The sequence below is a fragment of the Alexandromys fortis genome, unplaced genomic scaffold (genome assembly GCF_014885135.2).
Source record: "Alexandromys fortis isolate MF-2015 unplaced genomic scaffold, M_Fortis_MF-2015_v1.1 scaffold_11, whole genome shotgun sequence".
Lineage (NCBI taxonomy): Eukaryota > Metazoa > Chordata > Mammalia > Rodentia > Cricetidae > Alexandromys > Alexandromys fortis.
Genome location: NW_026067912.1, coordinates 1179438 through 1195407, shown reverse-complemented (window position 1 = coordinate 1195407; position 15970 = coordinate 1179438). Strand labels below are relative to the sequence as shown.

General features: G+C 49.3%; 1 protein-coding gene across 2 annotated transcripts in view; it reads right to left on the bottom strand.

Moving 5' to 3' along the window:
- The window catches only part of Cyfip2 (cytoplasmic FMR1 interacting protein 2), a 119785-nt gene that overhangs the window by 61812 nt on the left and 42003 nt on the right, over nucleotides 1-15970 (bottom strand). The window contains exons 10-19 of one of the 2 annotated variants that reach the window (XM_050138684.1): nucleotides 15587-15675; nucleotides 13614-13731; nucleotides 10374-10493; nucleotides 9654-9779; nucleotides 7341-7507; nucleotides 6521-6668; nucleotides 3172-3325; nucleotides 2049-2205; nucleotides 1558-1654; nucleotides 207-283 (exon numbers count right to left, since the gene is read on the bottom strand). In XM_050138684.1, the coding sequence (XP_049994641.1) occupies nucleotides 207-283; nucleotides 1558-1654; nucleotides 2049-2205; nucleotides 3172-3325; nucleotides 6521-6668; nucleotides 7341-7507; nucleotides 9654-9779; nucleotides 10374-10493; nucleotides 13614-13731; nucleotides 15587-15675 (1253 nt within the window). Of the gene's footprint in view, nucleotides 1-206; nucleotides 284-1557; nucleotides 1655-2048; nucleotides 2206-3171; nucleotides 3326-6520; nucleotides 6669-7340; nucleotides 7508-9653; nucleotides 9780-10373; nucleotides 10494-13613; nucleotides 13732-15586; nucleotides 15679-15970 lie in introns of both variants that reach the window. The other variant, XM_050138683.1, reaches the window with a different exon arrangement.

Genomic DNA, 15970 nt, shown 5'->3' with positions numbered 1-15970 from the left:
TCTTATTACCCTCTGCCCTCCCACTGAACCGCAGACCTCGTGAACTTTGTAAACTATCTACCTGCTCTCCCTTACAATGTGTTTCGATGCCTGGACCCCCGGAAAGTGCTCGATCCCCCATAAGTGCTGAGCAAGGGAGAAGAAGGAATCCCATCTTCCGGGCAGCAGGCTGATGAAAGGGTGCTACTCAGCCTACAGTCCCTTACCTGCCAGCCATGGCTTTGTAGTAGGCAAAGATCTGGTCTGCCAGCTTGTAGACAAACTGATCAAAACACAGGTTCACCTGGTGAAGAGAAAGTGGGGGTCAGCGGTTCCTGTCTGGATTAACCACGGGAAGTCGGGAGGGCATCAGGGCAGACTGAAGTGCATTCTGGGGCAGCATGGCCGCTTTGACAGCGGGGATAAAGGAGTAAGCATCTGTGGCCATGCAGAAGTGAGGAGTTTGGCCCCTTGCTTTCAATGTCTTTAGTTAGTGGAAGAGCCAAAGTTTAAAAGGACCCAGGAACCAGTGTCCTCATCACACCCTCCTGCTTGGTCAGGGAACACAAAGGAAAGCTCTCCCTCTCGGGCCATGAATACCCCCAGCAGCCTGTTAACCCAAAGACTTTCTTGTCTGCTCAATGCATTTGATTTTCCTTTTTCTGCAGAGTTAATTTGGGGAATGCCCTTAGAAATAGAAAAGCCCCTTTCTTCAAGTTTTGCTTAAAATCCCTCTGGTTTTTCATGTACAAAGTCTTCCCAACTCACAGGAGACTATGAAGTCGGGAGGGAAGACAAGGTCACACCCGCCATGGAGCATCAGAGCACATCTTCCGTGAATGACCAGAGAAGAAAGTGGCCAAAGTGGGACTTGAAAGAGACCGGGCTCTGGTACCAGCAGGGCAGCAGACAGAGGGAGGGGAGGGGCTTGATCTTTGATTTCTTTCTACTAAGTTTCTAAGATGATGTCTTTATTGAAAGGTTTCTGTGCTTATTATTTGATACCCACTATATCACACAGAACAAAAACCACTGAAGGTTCTGTACATGATACCGGCTTTACACCCAGGGTGCTGGCTTCAACCCACGGTGCTGGCTTCATGGTCAGATAACTGAGGCCTCCTGCCTGGGCCTCTGAACCTTATGATCCTCAGTGTACCCTCTAGCAGTGAGGGATCTAGAGGGTCAAAGTAGGAGTGCTCATTTAGACCCCACGGTCCCTTTCTAGAACCAACTCTGAATTCTCGTCCAGATATTTGCAGCCCCTCCAGAGACCCCCATGGTCTTCTTCAGAGCTCATGACCAGCCTCAGGAGGAGTTTGATGACATCACTTGCAAGCCAAAATGTATATGCACATGAAGTGCACATGAAGCCCCTCATGGTAGATACACAGACTAGGGATGAGGAACAAAGGAGTGAGCCATTGTACACTATTAAATTTTATAGCCACAGAAATCATGCATATTGTTCCCTGAAGTCACTGACATCCCCCCACCCCCCATTTGTGTTTATTTCTGGAGGACTGGCCAAGTCCAGCCTCTCGGGGACTGCAGGAATGAAGGCGGCATGTCACTTGCCTCGGCTTCAATCTCATCGTAGAGGAACTGCTTTTTGAACTTGGTGAGAGCATAGTAGGCGCTGTCGTTGTAGAGATCCAAGGGGTAGAGGACATACCTGGGAAGGAACACAAGAAACATGGGGTAAGAACACAAGAGGTATGGGAGACGAGGCAGACGGCCTGGAATGGAAGACAACCTGCCGCCCCTCCTGTGTTCCCAGTGCCTCCATTTAGGAAGGACTTGCTCTCCAATCTGCACACAGGTATTAGCAGTCCATGCTGCTAATGGAACCCCTGGTCTGAAAAACCTTAGCCTAGGATAGAACTTCTTGGTTCCTAGAGATGGTAATTTCCCCAGTATGGCTGCTATGAGAGGGACAAAGACAGGAAAAGCAGGTAGGTGGAGGCCTCATCTCTACTCAGGAATTTCTTCTCTAAAGCAAAGAGGTCGGTGGCAAGTCACCCTCCCACACAACCCCAGGAGCTTCCTGGCCTGATCCTGCCTCTTACTCCATCATGGAAGGTTCTTTGGTTTCCAGGATATGGTCCGTGAGAATCCAGGGCATGGACATCTCAATAGGGAACTGGATGCGTCGGCCCATGGTTAACTCCAGGAAGAATTCTCGGAACCAGAGCTGGGAGAGGTCACAGCACTGCTGCAGGGCTTCTGGAAGAACAGGAGAGAGCCTTGGTTTAACAGAAAGTGCTCACCCGTCACGGCATTGGCTGTGCACTGGCTGCCACTGCGACTGACATCGGCATGCCAGGTGCGCAGCAGTCGTGTCCTATACAACCCTTCCCTGATCTCGCTGTCTTGTGCCTGAAGCCAGCTTAGTAGCATCCATGGTGAATGGCATCTGTCATCTTCTGAGACAGGGCAAGTTATGGGGGAAGGGGTGGTGAGGTCTCAAAACATCTGCCTTCCCACCATTTCCACTAACCCCCTCCAGAGTCATCCAAAAGAAGTGCTGATTTACATACAAACGGTGTTTTTGAACACACAGTCAGTGCTCACTTTCAAGGGATCGTGGCCCCTCATCTCCTGTATGTGATGATTCTGAAGCCCTTACTCTTTGGAGGTCTTGAAAGCCCAACTCAGGTCATTCTTTAACGGAGAAGCACTGAGACTCCCATGGCACTGGGGTCCTACTTGTCTTTACCCTGGCTCCAGTTAACCCCTCAGTGCAGAGGAAGAAGAGGACATGGGACTGAGGTGCCGCCTGGAAGCCTCCTCAATGAGGAGCAGTGGGTACAAGGGAGGTTAGAGCCACTCTGACCCACAGAAGGCTGACCCAGAATACGTTGTGCTACAGGCGTGCGTCCCTGCACGAGTCCCCTTCCTAACCAGTCACAGGCTAACCCAGTGCACGCTGAGCTACAGGCTTGTATCCAGTATGATTCCCGCTTTTAACTAGCCATGACTGTCTACCAGACAAATTCACTGGGTCAGAATGAGTTCACCAGAGCCTGGTCTTTCCTACCTCCCCAAGATGACAGAAAGGTTTTCCTTTCTGTTGTTTTTAAATTAATTCTTTTGCCCCTGGGAGCAGAATGTGGCCCCCCTGGGGCTCATGATTCCATCGGTCTCCAGCTTCCTGCCCTACCGCCTCGGTTGTGGAGGAGGGTGGCTCACCGCTGATGTTGAGCAGGTGTGTGAAGAAGAAGGACTGCTTGTGGAAGTCCTCTATGGCGAGGACGATGGGCCCATCCAGGCTGCTCCTGAGGGTCTTCTTGGAGCCGCTCTTGTCTGCGATGAGCGACTCAAGCATGGTACGGACCATGTACAGCTTGGAAAGAAAGGGACAGAAGGTCAGGTGGCCCTCCGCGCTGAGGGACAAGTTGCCTTCCCTTCCTACCTTCCTGTTCTTCCTTCTGCTCTTAAAGAGAACTGTCTTAAGGAAGCACCGATTACTGCAGAGAAGCGGATTTGGAGCTATGGAAACCTGGCCTCTCCCTGCCGTTCTGGGACCCAGCACATGCCAGGCAAGCATCCATCACTGGGCTTGCCACCTGCCCTTGTGAAAACCTCCGAGAGGCAGACTGACCAGCTTTGCCAAGTTCTCTGCCTAGGGCCCACAGCACCCCTAGGTGTACCGACAATGGCAGGTAGTTAAGGCCCGTGAAAGGCTCCTGCCTGCCCTGCTTAGCCAAGGGCATGGACATCCATGCCACTCTACAGTCACCCTCTGATGTCCCAGATGACCACGGTAACAGCATGGATGGGGCACTGAACCAGGAACCAAGAGAGCCAGGTTCAAAGCCAAGCACTGCCATTGACTCGCTGTGTGACCTTAGACGACGAAGCCTCCACTCTGGGCTCCAGTTGCCTCATCTAACAGGAAGGATTGGACCAGACAAGTTCTCAACCCAGTCTCTTTCAGCTCTAACTTTCGGAGGAGTTACGCAATGGACAAAGCTCAAAACAGCAACCCCCCCACCCCTCCTGTTTCTGGTCCTCAGTGTTTTAAACCTGTCAGTGAATGCTGGTGCCCTCTGGTGGCCTGGGCTGCACTGTACAGCCTTCCAGAGCTTCTGGGTGGAATGCAAGTCAACATCCATACTTACACAGGAGGCTACTAGACACCTAACCCCAGCTTACAGAGTGCCCTACATGCAAAGGGCCCAAGAGCAGCGGGGCTGTTCTTTCTGCTAATCTAGAATTTTTTTTCCACATCATTTGTCTTTGAGTCTGAGGATTGGAAGGGGCCTTGAGGAGCCAGGCTAGTCTGTTCCTGCTGCCTCCCGCAGTAGGCACCCAAACCAACCCAGCCAGGCGGTGTTATACCAGGGATCGGCAGCCTCTTCGGCCCTGTGTGCCACCAGTGGGGTGAAACAAAGCCCTCGGGGACCACTGGCAGGCCTAAGACACAGACAGGAGAGGAGGCAGAGGGGACGGGAGGGCAGGAGAGACAGGGAGGAGGGAGAGAGAGAAAGAGAGAGAGAGAGAAAAGCGAGAGGTATTGTATACAGTGGGAAAGCCACCACAACTGCAGGGGCCACACGTGACACGCTCCGACCTCCCAGCAACCACACTACTCTCTGCTGCTACTGGACGGGGCTAAGGTTCTCACCCACCGTGGGCCTGGCAGTCACAGATCTGCATGCCAGGCCACCCTGTGTAGGGTCCCCTCTATGGGGAAGGAGTGACCGCTGTTGCTGGTTTTCTAGATGGCCCACCCTCTATGAACCTGTCTCTCTCTGAGTATCAAAGTACAGTGCTAACGATGGCCTTGGAGCCCCCCAAAGAAAGGGGGCTGTGGTGACTGGATTCACATCCAGTTCTAACTACTAGAAAAGTGGGTCCGTTCTGAACAGAGTCAACTCTTTAGCTAACTGTATCAACGGGCATTTACTCTACCAGGACAGGCTGCTGCCCAACTCGGTGAAATGCCTACACCTGCTGCATTCTGAGGGCTGCCATGGAGCCCTGGGGTGGGCATCAGGAGACCTGGGTTCTTGTCTACTTGGCACTCGTCTTGTGACTTGGATAAGTCACTTCCCCTTTCTGGACCTCAGTTTCCCCTGTCTGTGATAGGGGGAGGGGGAGTCTACCTTTCAGCACTCGTCCACTTCTGGGGCTATCTGGGAGTCAACTAAAGGGATCTGCATCTGAGCTATCAACCTACCCCAGGGGCACCTAGGGGTGGGGTTTAGTTTTCGGCAACTGTCCTGCAGTTCTCAAATTATCCACGAAGACACATGCCCTCTCTCTTGTCTTCTCCATGTCTACATCCCCTCCATCCTTCTCTCCTTGCTCCTTTCAGCCCATGTCTTCATTTGCCTCTCAGGACTTAGAGAAATGCCTGAGAGCCATTTAGCCACACCAGGGCACTCAGAGTTAGAAAGGTTCCTGGCCTTCCAATAAAGACTTCAGAACTGTCTATAAAGGCTCCTTTGGGGTGTCGCACATGCAGAAGACAGAGTGTGTGCATGCTGGTCATTGGAGACTGCAAAGCTAAGAGAAGCGATGATAACCTTGCCAAACACTCACCTGCCCCTGCTCAGCCCCAGCCCTGCCCAGACACGGACACACACAGAAGGAGGGGTCAGAAAGGGCCTCAGATGGCCCGCTTCAGGCGATCCAGAGCAGAGATGGGCTTGAAAGGTCCTATAAGGAGGAGCTTCCAGCTTGGGGCTTCTGGAGCCTGCAAGACCCTGACGGTTACAGCAAGACGATTCTGTTTTCAAATACCACAGAAAGTAGACCGGGAAATACCTTCTTCTACATCGGCAGTAAGGACTTAACTCTGCGAGTCACTCTTTTTCCCCCCCCCATGTAATTTTACGTCTGTTCTGGGTGAACACAGACATTGTCTTATTGCGGAAGTTCCAGCTGGAAACTCAAGAGTATTTCTGACAACCAGACTGTGTCTGAGGGGAGGCGGCTTGCCAAGATTGTGGGTTGTCTTTGGAAAGGGATGGAAAAACTAGCAAAGTGTCTTGTTGGTAATGTGAGCTCATCCCAAGTTTTCATTTTTAGAAGGTAAGCAGAGCTGAGAGAGGTTAAGCTGCTTGCCCAGAAACATACAGCAAGTCAGAGGCTGAACTTGTAAGTTCCCCTGCCAGGCTACCCCTGTAGGTAAGGGGGCTGCGGTCATTAGAATACACAGACCTATGCAAGTGAGCTCCATGTCAGACCCTGCTGCACTGCAGTATGTGAGCTTTACCGGGCTAGGAGATAGCTGGGGAGGTGAATATGTGCCACCACCATTGGTCAGACTAGACAACTGAGGCCCAGAGAGACCGTGTAACATGTCCAAGGTCACACAGGTGTCTAGGACTAGAACCCAGGTCTCCTGAATCTCTGGCCAGTGGTCTTCCTTCTGCATCAAACAAGACATCAGGAAAAGCCCAGAGCAGCTGCTTAACCCTGCCATACCTCACAAGGATCCCCATCCCTCTACCCCGTAGTTCTCCAGGGACCCTTTCTTGGTCCAAATGGCCTGGAGTCAGGGGAGCCAGGCTGCCCAGGAACTGCTTACCTGTGTGCTGGACGGCCCCACGGCACGGCGGGGCACCTTGATGTCAAAGCCGCCTTTGGGGTCCTTTTCCCCTCTCAAGCATGGGTCATTGGGGGGCTCTCGGCCTCCCTCCCAGTCACAGATGGTCTTGCGAATTGCCTGCAGGACACTGGTGGGGGAGTGGAGGGAGCTTAGCCCAGGTGTCTGCAAGGCTGTTTTCAGGCCCCAGAGGGTCTTGCTCAGCACCTCCTGCATTAGAGTTTCTGAGTGCTTGGGATGTATAGTCAATCCTGGACTACTCAGGGATGCTTTTAGCAGTGTTCAGGTGCTTTCAACAAGAGGCTCCTGTGTCTTTGGTGGCCATTGACTACCTAAGAATTCAGCTTTAAGCCACTTGGGGGACAGGAGGACAGGACCTGGGGGTGGAGAGAGGAAGAGGGAGCTACAGGAACATCTCATCAGCATCACTAGCTATATGGATCAAGTTTTAGAAAGAGCTTCTATGTATAGCCCGTTCCCCCCACATCATGTGTGCTGAAGTCTACACATGGATTATCTCATTTCAGCATCCCGTAGCCATGGATACGGTGGCCACCATGATCCCAATTTGCAACCAAGTAACGGACACTCAGAGAACTCATTTGAATAATTCACTTTTAGACAGCAGTTGGTTTGAGTTCAAGTCCTGAGTGGAGCCTTGGCTTAACACCAATGCCTACTACCAGAGGGTCTCTTTGTTTAAAAGCCATGCTGGAAGGCGACTGAGCTAGGAGGCCCTCCCCTTCTAGGCCTGCATCCCTCAGTTCTGCAGCACCCTGAATGGGGCCATCTGAGGACCCACCTGATAAGGACATTCTTTTTCTTGCGCACAGCTTGCCTCAAGGGCTCACGCAGTGTCACCTGGGCGAAATCCTGCAGGGCCGCATAGATAGTGTTGCGGATGGCCTGGTTGAAGACACTCTCCATCCTCCCCATGAGCACCTGCAGGCCCTTGATCATGGCGATCACCTGGTGGGCATAGAGCAAGGGTCAGCCTAGCTACCATATAGCAAGCCGTCTGCTCACTGTGCTTCTCCACGCTGCAGGGAGCGGGCAGTGGAGGTGCCTAGCGTGTGAGGTCCATGCCTCTAAAACTGTCAGGTCATGACTAGGTAAGAAATGCCTGTAATGCCAGCCCAAGGACACCTGATGCCTCTGGCCTCACACGTTCACAAGCACATTCTCTCTCATATACAAACACATAATTAAAACACTGGGATAAATGGATGGATAAAGAAGGGTTCAGAATAATTCCAAACAGAGAGGGCAAGGCTGTTGAACCTGGGCGGGGGGGGGGGGGGGGGGGGGGGGGGGGGGGGGGGGGGGGGGGGGGGGGGGAGGTTGTGACACCTTTGCAACTTAAGACTAGGTAAAGATTTCTATGCTAGAACCTGCCATTCACATCCTGTGAAACAATAAGTTGAATAAACTGGGCTGTAGCAAACTATAAAACCAGCGTGCCTCAAAAGGCTTTGCCAAGGAAACAAAGAGGCAAAGTCACCCCACAGAGAAGCTGCTTGCAGCACAATACATGGTGAAAGCCTTGTGGTGAAGATACAGAAAGGATCCTCACAACTTCATAATGAGAAGGCACAGACACAGCCTTCAGAGATAGGCAAAGGCTTCCATAGACTCCACAGGAGGAGAGAAGAGCGGCCATGATCATGTGAAAAGATACTTGGTGTCATCAGACTCTGGGAAATGAGACTCGCAAGGTTAATGAGACTCGCCTACTTGACCATTAGAATGGCCAAGATCACTAGTAAGGTGGCCGCCAAAGGCCTCTGAGGGCTTGGGACAATGGGACACTCAGGAGACCTGGCGACAATGTGAAATCCCCCTTGGTGTGGCTGTTGAAGGACCGTCTACACTGCAAGGGCTCTGGTAAAAAGTTAAAACTCAGCCAGGCTTCACTGGACAAGTCTGCAATGCTGAGACCTGCCTTGGATAGCAAGTGAGTTCAAGGACAACCTAAGACTCTCAACAAAAACCAACAGAAAAAAAAAAAAAAGCAAAAGCGGGCTGAGGGTGTAGCTCAGCTAGCCTTCTGTCTCCATCCCCACAGCACTAGGATTAAGGGTACGACCATATTCTACTTGATTACTTGGGTAATGGGGATCCGAACTGGGGTCCTCAAGCATGTGTAGCCAGTGCCACCTTACCAGTCCTCCTCATATATTTTTAATTTTTTAATTACTTCTTAGAAAATGTCATACCTGTATAAATTATGTACTAGCTGATTTTGTGTCAACTACATACAAGCTAGAGTCTCCAGAAAGGAAGGAACCTCAGCTGAGGAAATGCCTCCATGAGACTCAGCTGTAAGGCATTTTTTTCAATGTCTTATATCAGTGTGGGAGGGCCCAGTCCATTATGAATGGTGCCATCCCTGGGCTGGTGGTCCTGGGTTCTATAAAAAAGCAGGCTATGTAAGCCAGGGGGAGCAAGCCAGTAAGTAGCATCCTTCCACAGCTTCTGCATCAGCTCCTGCCTCCAGATTCTGCCCCATGTGAATTCCTGTCCTGACTTCCTTTGACAATGAACAGCAATATAGAAGTGTAAGCCAAATAAATCATTTTCTCCCCAACTTGCTTTGGTCATGGTGTTTCATCACAGCAACAGAAACCCTAACTGTGGCACATTATATTTTGATTATATCCATTCTCATCCAACCCCAACCTTGCTCCGGCCCTCCCTTCCAATTTCAGATCATTCTTTCATAAGCACTTATTTATTCATTTGCTTATTATATTTTAACCCAGTGAGTCCAATCGGTGCTGCCCATACACACATGGGCATGACATCATCCACTAGGGCTTGGGGGAACCAACCAACGGCCATGCTCCCCAAGAAAAATGACTACCCCAGCAACTAGCAACTGCTCCTCCACTAGGGGCAGGACCTCAGGAACCCTCCAGAGTCAATGCTGGAACTTGAAACTAGCTGGATCTATCATTTCTTAGTCACTTTTGACAGAGAACAACCTAGACAGGAAAAGTCAGAAAAGGTTAGCAAGTTAAAATGACAACATTTCTGGGTGATCAAAAGAACTCAGGAAGCACAGGGAGCAGCAGTCTGGGGATAGACAGGGAGAGAGCAGAGCATCGGCACCCACCTCCACAAAGGCAAACTTCTCCTCGCTGGTGTAATTGTAGCGTGTGGCTCTCTCATATTCTTCTGCTGTACCCGGGCAATCCTTGTTGCAGAACTTGTCTGTGGGGTGAACCAACTTCCAAGAGTACTGGGGTGGGGGAGAAGAAAATCCAATGTCCATCAGTTGAGGAGAGGTAAGCAAACGGTCAAGCCATCAGCACACTGATTAGATGCTGGGGAAAGCACTGACTTAGCAGGATGGGGGTGGACCCAGAAAACACAATGTAAAAATCTGTATGTAAAAACCACATGTTTGGAATCTACATATGGTGACTATCTAAAGTAAGGTAATGTACAGTGACAGGAAGAATACTGAGAGCTGAAGGGACGGGGTGACAGATGTGGGGTTTTATTTTTAATGATGTTTATGTGTATGTGTTTGTCTGTGGGATATGCATGTAAATGTGGACGCTCACAGAAGCCAGAGGCATCATCTCACCTGTGCTAAAGTTTACAGAGGCTATAAACCACCTAAGGTGAAGGCAGGGTCCTAGCCATCTCTCCGGGCCCAGGTGTGGTTTTATTTATTCATCTTTTTAAGTGATGAAAATATTAACTTAAGGTTATACAGTTCCATGAATATACTTAAAATGTAGGTTTCAGTTGGGTAAGAGGTGTGGTACATGAAAGACAGAAGCCATGTGAACTAGGTCAGTAGGGGCTGAGGTCTCAGGACACCTACCACCTCCATGACATGGGCACTCCACTTGGATAGAAGTTGCAGGCCTCGAAGGGCCAGGTCAAAGAGCTCCCGGTACTCTTCATCTGACTTCTGGCTGTCCAGCCCTGAGCCTGTCACCACCTGAGGGACACAGAATTTCATACTCACCTCATGGTCCTTGTGCCTGAGGCTCGTGAGCATTACTTTTCAAGTTCCCCTGGAAAATCTGTGTAATTGTTATGCTCCCTTTGCTAGACAAACTTGCCTTTGACGGTTGTCTTGCTGAAGGTCATATGTCTTGTAAGTGGCTGAGGGTTTTGATTCGGGAGGTGTCATTTCAGATCCCCACTTAGCCTCAGCCTACAGCCTTACAGCAAAGGTTGTCTTGACTGTATTCATTATAGGAAGTGCAAACTAGTAAGTGACCTGAGATTTCACCCTTGAAGTGATATTAAATATAAGTATGTATGCTAGCAATGACTTTTACACAACACTGTGATTTCACAGGTGCTGTGGGAGAATGCTTTTGTACACTGTAAAGGTTTGTCACTCATATTGGTTTAATAAAATACTGATTGGCTGGTAGCTAGACAGGAAGTATAGGTGGGGTAACCAGACTAAGAGAATTCTGGGAAGAGGAAAGGCAAAGACGCAGTTGCCAACCAAATGCAGAGGAAGCAAGATGAAAAAGCCTCACTGAGAAAAGGTACCAAGTCACGTGGCTAGACATAGACAAGAATTATGAATTAGTTTAAGTTGTAAGAGCTAGTTAATAATAAGCCTGAGCTAATAGGCCAAACAGTTTATAATTAATATAAGCCCCTGTGTGTTTATTTGGGACTGAACAGCTATGAGACCAGGCAGGACAGAAACTTCTGTCTACACACAGGACTCATGGTTTCATGTTCTATTTCACATACAGTGCTAGTCACAGATTACTAGAATGATGTCACAGCTCCTTGACTAGACACGATGCACTGATTAAAAAGATCTGACACAAATGTCTGTATGTGTAATAGTCCATCCATGCTGTAAGTTCATAAGTATGGATATATATATATTGTGTGTGGATACATCAATATAATAGAGTATAATATAATGTAATGTTATATTATATTATACACATACAAATACCACATGAGTATATGCAGATAGTCATCAATGATGGACACTATCTCTGTAAATTTGTTTCATCTGTAATTTACCGCAGTGACACTTGTAGCAATGTTTCCATCCTCTGCAGACACCTGCATGTTCCCAGCTGAGTAGAGGCCTCTGTGTCTCTGTTTTAGCTCTCATATTGCAAATCAACATCTTCTCTGTCGCCTACACAGTGTCAGGATGCCCACGTTTTTGTGGTTTTAATTAACAGTTTCAAACAAAGCTGATGTGCTGTGCTGCTGGTTCTCAACATTCCTGACACTGTGACCCTTTAATATCGTTCCTTATGTAATGTCCCCCAACGGTAAAATTTTCATTGCTACTTCATAAATGTAATTTTGCTACTGTTATGAATTGTAATATAAATATCTGTTTTCTGGTGTTTTTTTGGTGACCCTTGTGAAAGGACTGTTTGACCCCTAAGGGGGTCGTGACCCGCAGGTTGAGAACCACTGTGCTATGCAGTGTTCTACATCCAGGAAAGCTGTGACAGACATGTTTAGAAACACTTCCTTCAAACAGAAGTCATGGTACTGTTGGCCCTCAGTTAAATGTCAATGAATCAACAAAAAAATATCACAAAGGTATCTTTAGACAGAAATGGAGATAAAACAAGATTCTGTGCTGATAAAAACACTGTGGCAAGAGGCTCATGGGAATTCTGAATTTCTTTTTGGGCAATGGCTCATAATTTTTGAATTCTGAGTTTATGGTACTTTATAGACTGTTACTACTGAAAGTCATGAAAACTAACAATGCATATTCACATAGCATGTTCACTTGGCCCTATGTGCCTGAGGTAGTCTGCATCCAATAGATTCACGCAATGGTAGATGGGAAATATTTGGAGAAAATGCTGTATCTCTATCATATGATCTTGACATCGTCCCCTAAATACAACAAAACAACTACTTATGGTGTGATGGTTAGCCTTAACTGCCAACTTGGAATAGCCTAGAGTCACCTTGGGAGGGTATCTCAATGAGTGACTGTCTACATTGGGTCAGTCTGTAGGTACATCCTAGAGGGATCATCTTAATTACGTTAATTGAAACGGGGAAGATCCAGCCTACATCGGGTGGCACCATTCCCTAAACAGGAGGTACCGAATTGTGTATGAGTGCAGAATCTGAGCTGAACATAAGCAAGCAAGCCAGAGAGCAAGCATGCGTTCACTTCTTTCCGCTCTAACTGTGATGTGGACACGCTTCTCCTACCCAAGACAGACAGTGGTTAGACTCATGCCGGTAAACCACAGCCTCGTGGCAATACACATTAGTAGAAATGGGTTAATCAGGACGTGAGCGTTAGCCAGTAAGAGGCTAGAGCTAATGCACCAGGCAGTGTTTAAATGACTACAATTTGTGTGTTGTTATTTCGGGTGTAAAGCTAGCCATGCGGGAGCCAGGTGGGACGAAAAGCAGGCCTGCTTGCCTCATCACTACACCCTTTACTGTATTCCAGGCACAATACACACGCTGGGCACCCTACTAGTTATTTCAGTGAACCTTACAAGAGAATGCTATCATTACCTCTACTTAAAAGATGTCTGGATTATTTTTGATTGACACCATAACTGTAGATATCTGTGGCACATGGTGTGAAGATTCAACACATGTATACACTATGTGACAGATGGGCTACCTGGTGTATCTACCACCTCTGATGTCATTTCTTCATGTTGAGAACTGTAATTATCATCAACCACTGTCACTCTACTGTGTGACAGAACACTCTAAGGGATTCCTTCTACTTGGCTATTTTAAACCTGTATTTTTCTAAAATATTTTCTATTTAGTAAGAGTACAGATACCCCATGAAAAAGGACGGAAGGAAACTCCTTTTCTTTCCTGACTGCACCTCTGCACCTGCTAATAATCCTCTTCGTCACCGTCCCTGCCACTCCCACCCTCGTCAGGCATTACTGCATTCTTTCCATTTTGCAGATGAAGGGATCGAGGTCCAGGGTCCAAGCCTGGGTCTGAATCATTTCCAGCAAGCCCACCCTCCGCCTCTGGCTATGGCTCCCCCATCCCACACTGCCGGCTCTTCCTCAGCCTCTTTGGACTCTGCTGGCCCTGGACCAGCCACAGAACTCACCTCGCTGTTACTGTAGCGAGCTAGCTCCGAGATGAAACGGATGTGGTCATCCCGGATCTGAACCATCTGCTCGCAGATGTTGTACTGGGGGCTGATGCTGCTTTGCGTGCAAGTCCACCTGGGGAGAAAACCACAGGCTTTGTGTGGGTCACGGCTCCGGGCACCGGCGTGGGAGAGGCTCCTTCTGCACACTAGCTGCTCCTGGTCCTCAAACAACATAGCTGGCTCCCCTGGCTGGAACCAAAAGGTCAAGTGGCCGTCTAAGCCCCAGAACAACCAACGCAGGCACCATGGTTAGAAAGGAGAGTCCTGTCTCTGCCTTCTCCAGCTCCTACTGCAGGTGTCTCTGGACACCAGCACACAATACTTACCAGTTAAGTGACAGAGCGAGGGCCAAGACCACAGCCTCTCTACGGTCACATAAGGCTAGACTCACAGATGAGCAAGACTGAGACGGGCAACCTCCCTGTCTTTCCCCAAAGGACCTGGTGACATGAATGTACCCAAGGTGAAAGACCTCCTATCATTCTGAGAGGTGTGGTTGTGTCTCCTCCCCACCTTGTCTTCCTTCCTTCTCTCTTCCTATTCTCCTTTCTCCTCTCCTGCCTTCTTTCCCATCCTTTGGAAAGATGTCCTTAGGAAAACCTTCCTGAATCACAGAGGAAATAAGTGAGCAAAACCCCCTCACTCTCTGACCCTCTTCTTCTGTCCAGAACCAGTGGCCGGCAAGTAAACAGACCAAGAGAATGGGAAGCCAGCAGGCAGGTGCAGGGTTTGGACAGAGCTTAAATTCAAAAGAAGATGCAAAGGGACTCTCATAAGGAGTATGAGTGGCGATGCCCCCCTCTGGCTTAGACTGCTGGATTTTCATTTTGAGCTATGTGTAGAGGGGATACAGTCACTCAAACCTCTGACTTTCTGCCTGGTTACAAGCTCATCCCTCTAAGACTGCCAGACATGGTCTGATTTCCCCGCAAGGACTCATTTCTGGGTCTCCAGGTAGACGTAGACTGTAGGTTGAGGACCCCTTTGCAGGTATCCTAAGCTTTTTTGAGACAAGGTTCTAGTAGCTGAGGCAGGTCTCAAGCTCCTGATCCTCCTGCCTCCACCTCCCAACTGCTGAGATTCTAAGTATTTGTATCATCCCTGGGCTCTGCTGGTATCATTTGAATCCCAGCTACTAAGAGTGGCTGAGGCAAGAGGATCACAAATACAAGGTATCCTTGGGCTACAGACTGAGACCCTAATTCCAAATAACAAGTGAAAAGATAAGGGAGGCTGTAGCCCTTTGTTAGGGTGTCTGTCCAGCACGTGCAAGTCTTCGGTTCAATCACCAGCACTGCAAAACTAAGACACCGACCAGAAGGTGGCCAGCACCAATCCACACAGATAAACCACAGTCTGTTAGTTGTTGGTAATATGCATGTAGATAGACCATTCTATGTCTTCTAAGAGCAGAGGGATCAAGGCTGGAGCCAGATAACTATCCTGCACCCCCAAGTAATCATTCCTGGGAGCCACTGACTCACTCCTAGGTCTTAGCCTCAATTTCTTTGAACTATGATGTAGTAGATGACATAAAAGGAGGCCACCAACCCACGTCACAGCTGGAACCATCCAAACCACGCTGTTAATCATGTAATTATTGCACAGCCACAGAACCTGAGCAGACCTGAACCAGGGTGATGACTGTTGCCATCAGTAGACTCCGGCTGTCCCACTGAGGGGAGGGGGTTACCGCAGAACAGGACAAGGGGCGTGGCTATGCTCTAAGCCCTTTAGAGCCTGGCAGCAAAGGGCTGGTGCAAAAGGGCTCAGAGCATCCTCGCTATTCCCCTCCTGGTACCCCTGTTCTGCGGGAATCCACCTGCCCAGGGCTCTGGGGAGGGAGGAGGGACTGAAGTGGTCCCTCAGCTCCCTGCCCGGGCTGGGCATCCTCACAGGAGCCGAGAGACATTACGGCAGGCACTCACTTGGACTTGTTCTCTTCATAGTGAGCACTGGTCTTAATGTATCTGGCCAGCTCTATCTGCATGTCGCCGAAAAGAGGCACCACCTGCAGCTGCTGCAAAGAAAGCAAACAGAGCGCATGAGATGCCACAGGCAGGGCTGGGGCTGATGTACCGGCGGGGTGTAAGGCTTCGGTGCACACCTGGGGCCAGAAGTTTTATTTCTTACGGTGTTACCATGGGGTCCTGGCATCCAGAGGAACCCCAGCCAGCATACAGGCCCTTCCCCTGCCTCCAACCAACTGTATACTTCAAGTAATTGACACCAGAAAGGCCAAGTGGCTTGTCCAAGGTCAAACAGAACAGATGAACCAGAGGACCAGATGGCTGGTCTCTCAGTACAGGTCC